The sequence below is a fragment of the Fringilla coelebs genome (genome assembly GCF_963513975.1).
Source record: "Fringilla coelebs genome assembly, chromosome: 3".
Taxonomy (NCBI): Eukaryota; Metazoa; Chordata; class Aves; order Passeriformes; family Fringillidae; genus Fringilla; species Fringilla coelebs.
In genome coordinates, this window is record NC_140030.1 from 53,615,644 (window position 1) to 53,630,025 (window position 14,382).

Here is a 14,382-nt window from a genome sequence, read left to right on the forward strand (position 1 = left end):
TCACCTTCTTCCTTTGGAGAGTGCATGCTCATTTCTAATGCTGGTGCCATGAAATACTTTTCTTATGTTTTCAATTATGTTTTCATCAATATAGGTGTAGTCATGCTCGTCTTCCTCGTCCTCTTCTGCCTCATAGTTTCTTGCTAGGCCTGAAAAATCAGCAAAAAAATAACTCTAAGGAAATGGAAGACTCTGCCCTTGGCCTGGAGAAGAAAAATTGTACAATTTAAAATGACAACCATAAAAGCAAAGAAAACAATATTCGCTTCACTTTCATATTTTTCAGAGATCCTAAATGACTTGCTCAATTTCTTGAACAGTATCTGTGACTGAACAAGAATGAAAATGAGCTGAGCACTTTACAAGAGCCTTCACTCAAGAATTCCTATTTCAGTTTTTGTATAGGCTTGTACCTCTAAGTTGACCACTCCCTGCTATCTATGCATGAATAACTTTATAGTTTATTGAGAAGTTTAGCTGGTGTAATCACTAACAGCATAAAAGCAGGCAGATAGAATTATCTGACCATATCAAGAGAAGAGCAGTACCCCTGCTATGAGTTGCATGTACCATCCTTACCACAGATATGCTCCCATGTCACCATCATATTTTCTGAAAAATCACTTTGCCCAGGATTCTTCTCCTGGGAAGCTGAGAAACCTCAGAGAAAAATGAAAACAATAATTATCTGATTCGCTTCTCCTGTGTTTTGCTGCTTTGGAATGTGGTTGGAGATTGTTTATCCAACATGTGAATTGTTTTGACTTAATGACCAATCACGGTCAGGCTGTGTTGGGACTCTGGAAGGAGTCATGAGTTTTCATCACTCTTTGTAGCCTTCTGTTTGTATCCTTTCACTATTCTTTAGTATAGCTTAGTATAGTATACAATATAGTATAATAAATATAATCTAATAAATCTAATCTAATATAATAATAAATTAGCCTCCTAAGAACATGGAGTTAGATTCACCATTTCCTCCCTTCAATGGGGGACCCCTAAAATACCCCACTCCCATGCTTTTGTGTTTCATTGCCTGACAAGAGGAGCCCTGCAGCTAGGGAACCACAGTGTTATCTTGGGATTTCCTAGAGCCAGAACCCCCCAGTTGCTTCTTATTTGGATGGCAATATAGCAGAGACATGGAGTTGAGAATGGCATGAGGTTAAAATGAAAGCTTTTGAAATGCATTTCTTTGCATCCACCTAGACTGGCCTGAAGCATCACTGAGGACAAACCTTTCAGAAAACGGCAATGTTTTCCCTCAAGAGCAGAGATCCTCCCTGGACGGCTCTTAGCAGCTCCAGCACTGTGGTGGGCTCTACTGTGCATCTGGGAACTGTAACAATTTCACTTTACAGGTCACGGTGGCTCTGGCTGCTGCCAGGAGGCCCCAGGGTCTCATCCCCTGCTTGGTGGTCCACCACTTCCCTGAGGCCAGAGGAAGCTCTGCAAGACTTGTGGGACCGCTGAACTCATGGAACTAAACTCCGTAAGGATGGGTCCATGAGTGCCCCATTTCACCCTCAGAGCCACCCCATCCCTTAGCCCAGCCTGTGGTGGCAATAGGACCAACTAGAGCTGAGATGATGGTGGTGATGCCATGACAGATCCCCTGCAAGGCAAATCATCCTTAGAGTTTATCAGGAAGTCTCACAGGTCATGGAGCTGAAAGAATGGTTTGCTTTTAAAGGCAAAACTTTCACTTGAAATTGCAAACAAGTGTGCAACACTGTTGTGGGTACAGCTGTTCCTGGTTGATTAATTTTCTAGGGCACTACCTGAAACAACCTATCAAAGCATACTATCTGACCTCCCAGCAAGCCATGTTTGTCAAACAGGTTCTTCTTTATGAAACCAAACTTCTCAAATAAGAATCCTCCCAGTCTTACACTTCCGACCGCTGTGTGTCCCTTCAACAAGAGAATAAATCTATAATTTCCCAGCAGTCTCCAAATCCCACTTGTGTTTCTCCTGAGACTCTCCATGACTGAGGTGTCTCCTTGAAAACTGGGTAATAATAATTTCTTTCTGAAGGTGTGATCCTTTCCTTTATGGATTTTCTTAGGCTGGAAATAAATATGAGGTTAATCAAGTATCTGTCTGCCTATACCAGTGCAGAGTTTATCCCAGACCTATAGAGCCACGAGTCCCCCACTGCTGAATTAGCAAAGTATTTCCAGATCTAGGCATCAAAAGGAAAAAGAATCCCAAAACAAAACCCCAAGTATATGATTAGAAATGCATGGAATATCTCACATGTGGCCAGTATCTTGTTAATAAACATTTCCGGGTTTGCAGTTCATTTGCAATTTGGCTGTGCTTGATATCAGTAAAAGCAAACTAATGAATAAAACAGGCACTGAAAGAATAAGCTAATCCCCGTGATTCAGCGAGGGAAATATTGTTTGTGCACTTAGACTTGCTAATATGGATATAAGGTACAGATTGCTCGTGGATGGCATAGCCAGGCTTTCTTCTTTCCCAAACACATGTAAACAAATTGATACACTTCTAAGCAAGACAGCTCAAGGAGAAATAATGTTGATGTCATCAGGACAGACTAAATCACAGCTGTCCCCAGTCTCAAACCTGTTCAAAGTTCCTTTTGAAATAAATATATTTACACTTCAATAAAGCATTAAGCAATTAATGAGACAAGCTGAACAGTCCAAGGGGGATTCTGAACCCTGAAATCAATGCAATTTTTTTCCCTGTTTGAAAAAACAATCTATTAGCCTCAACACTGAATTACCGAATCAGATAGGCCATCTCAGTCTGCCAAGGAAACAAGGCTTATGTCATCATGCTGTCCATCCATCCATCAATCTCCTCAGTACTTTTACAAGTTTATTTCTGCCAATTTCAGTCAGATTTGAAAAGGAGACAGAAGTCTCACAGTGGTTACTAAAGCTAGAGTTGAATTAGTTCCTCTATTGAAAGAGAAGCATGCAGAACACAGCTGTTATCCACTCCATTTGGCAGCAGACAGCAGGATAAATCAGTGTGTGCATATTGGTTGGCCACTCAACACACACATAGCTCCAGACCTGCTCTTTTTCTTTTGATAGGAACACTGCAAGGAGAGTTTTGGTTATTATCAGGAAAGACAGAGAGGAGCAGTAGGGGACAACAGTCCTGAATACTTATTAAATCAAATTTCATTAATTCTGCTCTTCCTGGAACAATTTGTATAATTATATTTGCCTTTATAGTGGAAGGCTGGTGCTCTGCAGACTAAAAATTTCCATTAATTTCACCTGTACCTTTGAGTGAGTAGGATATACTGGCTTTTTCTGGGAATATGCTTGCTGTTTTTCACAAATTTCAAGGTCAGAAATGGTTGTCATAAGTCTCCATTTTGCCCTTCTTTAAAAGGCAGGCAACAGAAAAAACCCAACCCATCAAGACCCTTGCTTGAAAGAAACAAGAGCTAGAGGCCTCAGCTCATGTACATGCACAACTCTGCACACCTGAATGCCATAACATAGCTTTATAGCTATGGTAAATATTTCAGATCAGTTTTAACTCTGCATCAATTAACAGTCAATCACACAGCATTTATTGTTTATTTATGCCTAACTTGAAAAAAGTAGTTGAGAAATATTCTGCATAATAATGTTATGAACTCAACATGGTAGAACCACATCCTTATTTCTGCACATCACTTGAGTGAAAATGCACAGAACCAAAGGTGTATGCATAAACCAAGCATATTTATGAGCAGCAGCATTTTATTTGCTGTGAGTCAGGTTCTGATGCTCCTCAGTGCTAATGAGAACTAATTCCTTAGGGAGTGCTGCTGAAAGCCCATCAGTGTTAGAAGAATCAGAGCCCATAAAACTAATGGACTGTTCCTTGAGCTGATATCCATCAACCATTACTTCATGTGATGATGTAGCATATCTTTAAAAATGGTTATGTGCCACAATCAAAATATTTCACGTAAACTGTAGGGTTGCATTTAATGTATGGGCAATATTTATCTTCCTCTGGAATCTCCTAAACTAATGTTTGGAAAAGATTAGTCTGAATCTCTTTAAAAGAATCTTAAATTTCCCAAAATAGACAATTGTTGACATCTTTCACTGTCCTTTTACTTTAAAATGTTTTTCTTAGTCAGTTTTTTTTTTTTCTGGTCTGTTTTGCTCATTTTATTGAACTTTTTGAAACCTAGTTTCCACTGTTTCACTACTGCCTCATATAAAATAAATCCCCAGTGTAACAACAGCTCTTGCAGATGAGAAATGGCTGCCACCAGTTTTAAACAGTCTCATATTTCTTGCTTCATCATAAGTTCCTGCAAGAGGATGCAGAGTGGGGCTCAGGGCACCATCAGAGACGTTCAAGTACTGCTCTGCACAGGACTGGGGGAGCAGAAACAGCAGCACTGCCAGGGAGTGGGAAAGGGCACTCACACGAATTAAACCTTTGGTTTAACTACATATTACGCTGTCATACCTCCCCCTTGCAACCACCTAGGCTCCTGCCTGGAATCTCTGAATATTACTGCAATTACAATAAGTCATATCTAATAAACCAGTGAAATTAGAGGGATTTGGAGCCTGTGCTTTCTTCTCCCTGCTGTAAAAAAAGTTAGAGTTTGGTTGAGAGTAAAGCTGATTGAAAACATTTCAATATCATTTACTAAAGTGTACTCACATCCTATAAAATGGTATGATCTCCATAATTTAAGTAATTTTCTTGCCTTTTTTTAAAGGTGTGTCAGCCAAGGATAAATTCTGTGTTTACAGATGAAAACACAAAAAGTTTTTTTGTTTTCTTTTTTTTTTAAAGAAAATTACAAGACCATGGGAGCCAAAGAATCTAACATCAGTATTTCTATAATCAAACACGGAGCTGAGTGTGGAGCTGGAGGGAGTTGTCACACACACATACAGGAAAGGATTCCTAATTCATATTGTTTATTCCCATGCACCTAGTTCAGAACTCTAGTACAAAATCCCTGTGATGTCATCAAAAAAAACCCAGCTTTTCTTTTTTAAAGAAATTATTCATAATTCTATATTTTGATTTAAGTTTTTGCGGTTATTATGTTTAATTCATTTTAATATTCGTTTTAGAGCACAGTGTCATAGTCAAAGTATTGTCTTCACAAATGGGACAGCAAGCTACAGGGGCAGAAGTTTCTTAAACCATCTTTGAAAATTTAGTAGATATATGTGCACCCTAAAGCACAAATGGAAGGCCCAACCCTCTTTTTTTTCTTTTCTCCAGCCCACAAGCCTCCTAAATCAAGTGCCTAAAGACAGAATATATAAATGCCTTCTCTAAAATATCCTGACATGAACGAACAAAATCAGCATAAACACTGTTTTGTTGCAGACTGTAACTATTCCAGAAACCTATGCCATGAACAAGAAGATTATGTAATGTTCTAGAAACTCCACTTAGAATAAATTTCAAGGATAAAGAAAAACTGATGCAGCTGATTTCTGATGAGAGTTATTATCCTGCAGCTATTGCTACCATTTTTAATTAATTCAACCATAGTCAAATATAAGAAAATAAGATAATATCTTTAGTGGCCTATTCAGGTTTAATTGGAACAGAAGAAGGTTAAATTGCTTAGAAACAAAGATAATAAATCCTATCTTTATTAACATGAACTCTGTAATGAAGGACAACAGAGGCTTTAAAATGGAGGAAAAAACGTTGTTTTTCTTTTTGGAACTATCTGGCCTTTGGTAAGAAATAGAAATTGTTTCTGTAACTAGGGGGGTTTTTGAGAGTACAGATTCAACATCCTTATTAGGAATTTGAAACAGGTTGGTGCTTTGGAGGGTGGCTTAACATTCATCAGTAGAAGTTTAAAGATTAGTCAGTGAATGGTGCATTTCCACCCACTCAAAACCTACAGGAGTGTGTCTGTGTTATTAGTCTTGACATATTTTCTATTCCATTATGTTTTGAATTAGCAGAGCAGAGTACACCCTCTGGAACAGGCAAGCTTGCTGCACGCAGCAGTGGACTCATGGGGATTCCTTGGCTGGCCAGGAAGAACTGTTCCATAATCTAATCTGCTCTCCTGTATAATTCTGCAATTATCTTTTAATCAAGCCAAATAATTTTGGACTATACTAACATACAACTTTCAGGAAAAACTTCAGCTTTGATTTGTGTATGTCAGAGTACAATCCATCACTGTTCTTTGGACTGGGTTACATCTGCCTAGCTCAAACTCACACTCTACTCCAATTTGGACAGAGTTGGTAAAGGGATGTACTCCAAGGCAATTAAATGAGAAGCAATTTTCTAGTCTTGCAAAAGAAGTATCATTATGATACTACTACATGATTTTCAGTGTGCATACTAAGAGAGGCACTAGGAGTTTGTTTGGAATCCTCAGTAACAAAAGCTATCTTGTATTTGGTGTTCCATGAACAGCCTAAGCCAAAAGAGTGAATAGGGTGAACTTCAAATTGGCTAACTGCAATTTTAATGAGAAATAAGCCAGGAGCCCTGTGACTGATGGGCTTTTGAATCAGATACATGGCTAAGAACTCAGATGCATGGGAAGAGTTAGTCTGTGAATGTTTACAGTACCTGAGTCATGCAAGCCTTCAGCAGTCATAACACCATTTTTTTTCTCTAATACTCTTGGTCATACACCCAAAGCTACCTGCAAAGCACGGGTCTCCAGCCATAAACTCATGGAATCACACAGGAAAAAATAAGCCTGACTGATAGCTAAAGTTTTAAAAAAATATGTCTGCTAGAAGCAGGAGGAGTTAAGCCACCAGTCTACCATGACTAATGATATATGGGTCTCAACCAGAAGAAAAATAAACTCTGCTTTCTCAGAAGGGATGTCACAGCAAATATTAGGATCTTGATGGAATGAGACCAAAGGAAATAGATCAAGAACTATAAAGAAAAGATATTTTCAAACCCAAAAAAGGCCCTAGAAAAAGCATTCTTCTCAAGTAGTTTGTTTCAGAATTAAGAGCAAGTGAAGAATTGGCTAAGAAAAACAGAGTTGGGCTAGGAACTGAAAAATCACAATAAAAATCTAGTGCTTTTTGAGATTCTGAAAAAGGATTATCAATGACATATAAATAAGGCTTAATGGGATGGACAAAAGACTAATGCTACTGTCTCTGGATGAATAAAGAGAAGGGGACAGACTCGAAGCAGGTCAGATGGGACTGTCAGCGATACTGCAGCATTTCTCCATGGTGCTGAAACATGTTCAGCAGAAGGTCCAAACCTGGAACTGTTGCAAAAAGTCCTAGTCTGTTGTCTGGTGTCCAGGTACATGAACTGCATGAGCTAACACACAGCATGAAGGAGAAGTAAGAAATCTTGCGGGTACCAGAAGCAGCTGTCTGCCCAGGGGCAGGTGACCCTGAGAGTTTCTGGGTCAGGATTTAATGGAGAGACCAATATGAGTGATGCTGTGGGTGCCTGTTATAGACACAGTGATTCATGAATAGAGCAGTAGATGGGAATGAGCTTTCTTTAGTAAGTATGCAATGGGAGGAGCAGCTGAGATGGTTGTGCTGCCATCCAAAGGGACCTGAACAGGCTGGAGAACTGGGCAGAGAGGACTTTCATGAAGTTTCAGAAAATGCAAGGCCTGGGAAGGAATGACTGGAAAGCAGCTTTGCCAAAGAAAACATTGGGGTCCTGGAACACAAGCTGACCATGCTCCAGCAATGTGTCCTTGTGGCAAAGTGGTCCAACATCTCCTGGGCTGCATTAGGCAGAGTGATGCCAGCAGAGATCCTTGTCCCCCTGATCAACACTGGTGAGAGCACACCTAGAGTGTTGAGTCCAGATCTGGGCTCCCAGCACAAGAGGGACATGGATGTTCTGGAGCGAGTCCAGCAGAGAGCCATGAAGGCAATGAAGTGCCTGAAGCATTTGAAATAGAAGGAGAGGCTGAGAGGGCTGAGACTGCTCAGCCTGGTGAAGAGAAGGCTCAGGGAAGATGTTATCACTGGGCATCAGTACCTGATGGGAAGATAGGAAGGAGACAGACATTTCCCAGACACTTCCAGCTACAAAAGAAACACAAGAAGTAACAAATACCTTCACAGTAGAAAAATGGAAAGACCAAGCCACCTCCCAGTCCTGCTATTGAGGTGAAGTTTTAGTAATAGTGGCTCCATACTGCTTTTCTCAGCCAATGGAGCTCAGCTTATGAACTGCTGTACAATTCCTGCAACAGGCACAGGAAGTGACTCTGTGACTTCACCTTTTGCACAAACTGAGAAGCTGAGTTCAGAAAAATATTTGAGGACTCTTCACCATAAAGGCACTTCGAGACTTTAGCCTGTGTCACATTTCTTGTCTGTGAGGAGTCTAGGCCAATAGAGTGAAGCACCTACTCAAGCACTGACTTTTGTGCTTGTGAATAAGCCAGTCCTCAGCATAAATTTTATGTCTGCCTTCTTCCTTAAGGAGGCACTGGTCACATTTTCCTCAGGTGTGTTCCCTCAGCTTCCCATGTCTGCCTCACTGCACAAGAGAGAGGCAAGAGATCCAATTAACCCCTGAAGAACAGACAATGGTTTTCAAAGTCAAGTCTCAGTGATTTACAGGAAGTGCCCTTAACAAAAAATGAGTACCATGTTAACCTGTGTTGGTGTTCCTTTTTTTGGTGGAGTTTAAACTGAGGATACTGTCCTTTGTACCTGCTGACATGCAAGCTTCACCATTTACCCCTATAAAATCTAATCAAATCATTAAACAGTGACCAAACAAAGCCTGAAAAGAGATTTTTCAAAGCCACAATATAAAAATTCTGGAATTTTATTTAGAAGCTGCCAGATACCAAAATATTGTGCTGGTTTTGGCTGGGGCAGAATTAATTGTACTCACAGTGACTAGTACAAGGCGGTTTTGGGTTTGTGCTGAACATGGGGTTGAAAATATGGAGTTTTTTTTTTATGTGCAAGGGATTTTTTTTATGAGCAGGGCTTGCACAGAGCCAAGGGCTTTTCTGCTTCTCATACTGCCATGGCTGGCAAGGGAAGTTAGAGTTTGGGACAGGTGACCCAAACTGACCAAAGGGATAGGAGGAGGAATGGGGGGGTCATTTGGAGTGATTGAGTTTGTCTTCCCAAATCACTGTTACATGAGAGGAGGCCCTGCTGTCCTGGAGATGGCTGAACACCTACCTGCCCATGGGAAGCTGAGAATTAATTCCTTGTTTTTCTTTGTTTGTGTGAGTGGTTTTTGCTTTCCCTCTCTTTATCTCAACCCCCAAATTTTCTGGCTTTTTCCTTTCCAATTCTCCCCCCCCAACCTGCTGGTGGGAGAAGGAGCAAGCAGCTGTGTGAAGCTTGGTTGCTGACAGGGGTTAAACCACATTGCCTTCAATAATCAGTCCTCAAATAATCAATTTCCACAGCAATAAGGATTAGTGAATATTCAACATGACACTGTAATTCTTCTCCAGAAAATTGGTTTATGTGGCTTTTAAAAGTTTCAATACACATAGTTTCAAATAGACAACTCTTTTTAAGAGTCTTACACACTGAATGACAAGGAAAAAAGAGAAACTTTATAAGAAGTTCTTCTATTGGTATCAATTATCAGTTAACAAATGCTGTGAGGATGAATATTAGTGCTTTAGTCTTCAAAATGTTCCAGTGTTGTAATTAATGGGATTTTTTCATATTTCAAATATAACCTGTGACTGAGAGATTAATGAAATCAATTTTTTTATATTAACTGCAAAGTTGAAATATATATAATAAATTTGGATTTGTCCTCTTATGATCTAGATTTTCAATTTCAGTATGGTTCATTTCTGAAAAAGGAAAAACTTGAAAGATAAGTAGAAAATCTAGCAACCTATCAAAATTATGGGAAATACAAACAAATAGAGAAAAAAAATTAAAACAATTATCGGTCAAGTAATTAGCTCAGTATTATTTTGTTCTTCAAAATACAAAAATTTGAATTGAAGGCATCTCTATATCGTTAATGTAAATGGCTTTTTCATCTTAAAACTTTGGGATAGGTATTTTTTAATAGCAGATTATGTGTAAGCATCACTCTAAAGCAAAAGGACAGCACATGTTTTCCAGTCGTATGTTCCTAAAAACCACTGAATATTCATGCAGCAGAGTCAGACAGAGTTTAATACCATGCTGCTGCTGAGAGCCTGGATGAATTTGCCTCATGGCATTTATGGAGGAAGAACAGAAAGGTTCACTTTTCATCCCTTTTTGACTAAGCCACAGCTTCCAAGTGAAATCACACAAGATACTCCTGTATAACAAATTTTCATTAGGGCTGAGGTTAAGCTTTATTATATTAATAGCTCAAACCATAAAGCTTTACTGACCTTTAGTCACAGTGGTTTCCACTAGAGTAGCTTTCCCAGTCATGTCCTTATTCTCACAATGCACCAAATCATTTTGACAACTAACTTGCAATTCCAAAACAGCAGCATCTCGATCTGAGCACAATTTCTTGGTGGTGTCTACGTAGAAATTCTGAAATTAGGTAGAATAGCACATTAACTTTCCATGTAAATTGTTATTCCAAACTGATGTGACATGCAAGAGCAATATTTTTTGGGTTATTTCTGTGAGTTTTAACTACAGATTTTTCTGTTTGTCAAAGTCATTGATGACATTTACCACAGAGCTTGCCTTTCAGGCATGTACATCACAAAATAACATGACCAGGAGGCACTCTAGGTGAGGAGATTACCTCTAAAACACATCTCCAGTCTTTCTTTTCCTTTTCATTTTTTGGCTATATGGTGTCACACAAGCAAAAGGAGATTTAGGTATCCCTTTTGGTTGATTCAGATTACTTTCTGATTAACTATTTTTATTGTATCGATTGTTCATTTAATGTGTTCTGTTACATATTACATCACAAACTCATATAAAGTCTGACATTTCAATTACATTTACCCAGTAGTATTCACAGCATAGTATAGTTAGATGATGGGAACATACAATTATGGCTTTATTAATTATAGTTTTATTACACTGGAAAAAGTAAGTTAGATGGCTGCAATATTTACATCCCTTGAAATTCAAGCTTCATAAACCCCTTTCCATAATTATGTTGTCTTATTTTTAATTTTGAGGTATTTATATCATAAATACTTTCAGTCAAATACATATTTTTAGCTGTGTAAGTAACAGTCAATTAAAAGTGTCAAAAATATATCTTTGGTGAAGCTCTACAGTAGCTACAGTGTAGGTACAGACCAGAGTATATATTTTAGGAAAAAATCAGTATGGATTTTCCATTCAAAATCAAATGCAGATTTTTTCCTTAGCTATGACAAAGCCCATTTTATTCAGAGAGATAAGGTCAAGTAAATCTGGTAAATCTGACAGTAGCTACACAGTAATAGGATCTGATCTTTTCAGAATCAACCCACAATTTGCGAAGGCGCAACACAAGACCACATTTTACAACAAGTTGCCGTTTTTGAAAAAAGATATCAGCTAGCAACAAAAAAAGTCACTGGTAATCAAAATAGAAAATTTGGAAGAGTATATTAAGAAAAACAGATGAGGATGTAATCTATAAAACATAGGGATGATTTTGCCCCCTGGGTGGGTCACAACACTGCACAAGTGGAAGACCCTTATTTTTCAATTAGAGGAATCTCTAATACTTTTCTCATTTTTCTTAGAAAACTCCCCACAGGATCAATCTGCAGGAGTCAGTTGAGTTGCAGTATTCAATGCATATTTGTGCTCTACAGGTTGTACAAGGCTGAGGAGCGCTCGCCTTGGTTGCAAAAGAACCTCTGAAGCCCAGCAAAGCTGTAAGCAGTGAAGCAGTGATGTAATTCACAAAAAAATCAGGGCAGGTAAAAAAGAAATTCAGCTAAGAAATACTTTGCCAAGAGGACAGCCATGTCAGAAGAAGTTTTTCACAGCAGAGGGTTTAACTTTCTTTCCCCAGGAGGGCATGGGCTTTCTTTCATCTCCTTTTCTTGATCTTCAGCACCTAAACATGCCTGTGTACCCCACCTGTTTGTTGCCAGACTGTCCCAATTATATGAGCACTCATTTTATAAGCAGTTCTTGAGAAATGTCCACCTTCTTCTTGGGGAAAATAAATGCCTAAATAACCACTAACTTAGTTCCACCCTTGGTATCAGTCATACATCTATATCACAAATTAAAGGTCTTGGGAAGGGTAGGGTAACTATTGTTCATAGGCAGATTTTTCCTGTGTTCCAGTCATTTGGCATACTTAGCACACAGAAAGCTTTCACTTAATAGTCAGCTTTCAGGGAAGGATGGAACCTTAATTTAAACTGTAGACATAAAAAAAAAAGTTGTTTTTTTTTAAAAAAAAGGGAATTATCTTATTTTCTACTCTACTCACGCTATTAATACTAGCAATCAGTGTGATGTATGAGTTTGTTGAGTTTATTTATTTTGCATTGCCTTAACTAATTAAAAACAGGCCTTGGTATCAAAATAGAAAGATAGCCTCATTAAGAAAAATGTATCTGGAATTTGTGCTAATCTTATAATTCATCAGCAAAACCACATGCTGTGAAAAAATTGTTACCTGGGGCACCTTGTAAACAAATTAAAATATGCAAAACTCAAACATTTGAAGACAAATAGGATTACAGAAAATGAACTGTCACATCACTTTATGCTGAAATCTGATAGCATTTTAACATCCTTAATAGCACTATAGATAGTAATTATACTAGAGACCAACAAAGATGAGTTGCCTTTTAAAAACTATGTAACAGAGAAGCCTTACAGTTTTCTTTCAAATACTTGGCAAACTTAACAGCACAGAATTTCTATCTAGGCAGAGTCATTGTTCCACTAATTTAAAGAAGTCAGGATATCAGCCATGATTTTCAATAGTTACTGCCAGAAAAAACATTAATTCAATTAAAAACTCATAATCTGAGCTTCAGTCATTTGTTATAAAAGACTACTCATGAGGAAACCCCAAATCTCAGCATTTGGAAAATAAAACCAACATCTAGAGGTGCATGAACTAAAAATTTTACAGCAATGACTAAGAATTTCCCATTACATCTTCAAGTTTGCTTGTGGTCCAGGAACAACTCAGGAGTCAAGGCATAAATCTGTAAAGGTAAATGAGTCTAAATACACACAGTCCTTCTCAGGAAACAGGAAGTGTTACATCAAACAGGATAAACACAAAAAAGTGTGAGAGCTAAGGTGAGAACTAAAGGGCTGGAGATGCATCACTTTAGTAAGAACAGAAGTGTCAGAATTCAGCAGAAGCTGTAAATGAGTGCAGTGTTTGTTGAAGGTGCACAAACTGAAAATACTGCAGAGGCAAACTGAGTTTCAGAGGAAGGGGTTTGAATTAGTTTCCCTTTTCCCCTTGATCACCTGAAGAGTTTAATGCACTGCATCTGTGTGTGTGTGTGTGTGTGTCTGTCTGTCTGCCTGCCTGCCTGTCTGCCTGCCTGTCTGTGTACATGAGCTCTCTTCTGCAAGCAAGGCCTCCCTCTGCTTGTCTGCTCCAGAAGCTGTGAAATCTGACAATAGTTCTTATCAGTGGCACTGGCCAAATAGTAATGTTTTCCCTATCTACAGCCACAGCTGCACAAAACCTGTCCCCAAAATGCTGATATCCCCTGCAACATAAGCGTCTGCCCTCATCCTCCTCTCACAGCTCCAAGCTGTGTTCTCCTCCAACTTAAAACATTTGGGCTATCAACAGTTGTAAACATTTGGGCTATCAACAATTGTATCCATGTGAATATTTTTTTCAGTACTGTGTCGAATTGTTTTTTAAACTCATTTACTTTTCTGTTATCAGTATCATGTTCCAGAGTTTATTTCTGCTCGAAATTTACTTTGGGTTGTGAGGATTTTTTTTACTGCCCTAACTCTTAATTTCATTAATTTGATCCCATCATTCAGATTTTTTTTCTTGAGTCACCTCTTTAGGTAGAAGAGTTTCTGGTGTTTAATCTTTCCCATTGCAGGAGCTAAATTATAACTCATGATGCACTGACTCTGGAAATTCCTGCTCCTTTGCAAAATACAACCCAAAAATAGTGAAGGCAATCCTTATCTGACAAACGCTTCAGACGGCAGCATTTGGTCACAAATACTCAATCAGCCTATAAAATAGCACAGAAGTTCTTACAAAAAACACCCTGAAACCCCAAATAACCAACCAAAAAAAAAAAAAAACCACCAAAAAACCCCATAAAACCTAACAGTAACAAAACCATTAAACAAACAAACAAACAACAACCTCCACCCTCCTCCATTTCTGAAGGTGTCCACTAAAATTATTGTAACCACTGAGATAAAACAGAAGAAAGAGAGGCTCTTAGGGCAAGTAAGGAAAAAGTCTTTTCAATCTAGTTAAAAAAATGAAAATAATTCATGTTCATAATATACATTATTTTTT

At 38.5% G+C, this 14,382-nt stretch overlaps 1 protein-coding gene across 1 annotated transcript in view; it reads right to left on the reverse strand.

Moving 5' to 3' along the window:
- THEMIS (thymocyte selection associated) overlaps positions 1-14,382 on the reverse strand; it is a gene marked incomplete at both ends in the record, with an annotated part of 71,790 nt that continues 57,408 nt past the window's right edge. Inside the window, 2 exons of the mRNA XM_084202497.1 lie at positions 1-149; positions 10,322-10,472. Coding sequence (XP_084058623.1) covers positions 1-149; positions 10,322-10,472 — 300 coding nt within the window. The remainder of the gene's footprint in view (positions 150-10,321; positions 10,473-14,382) is intronic.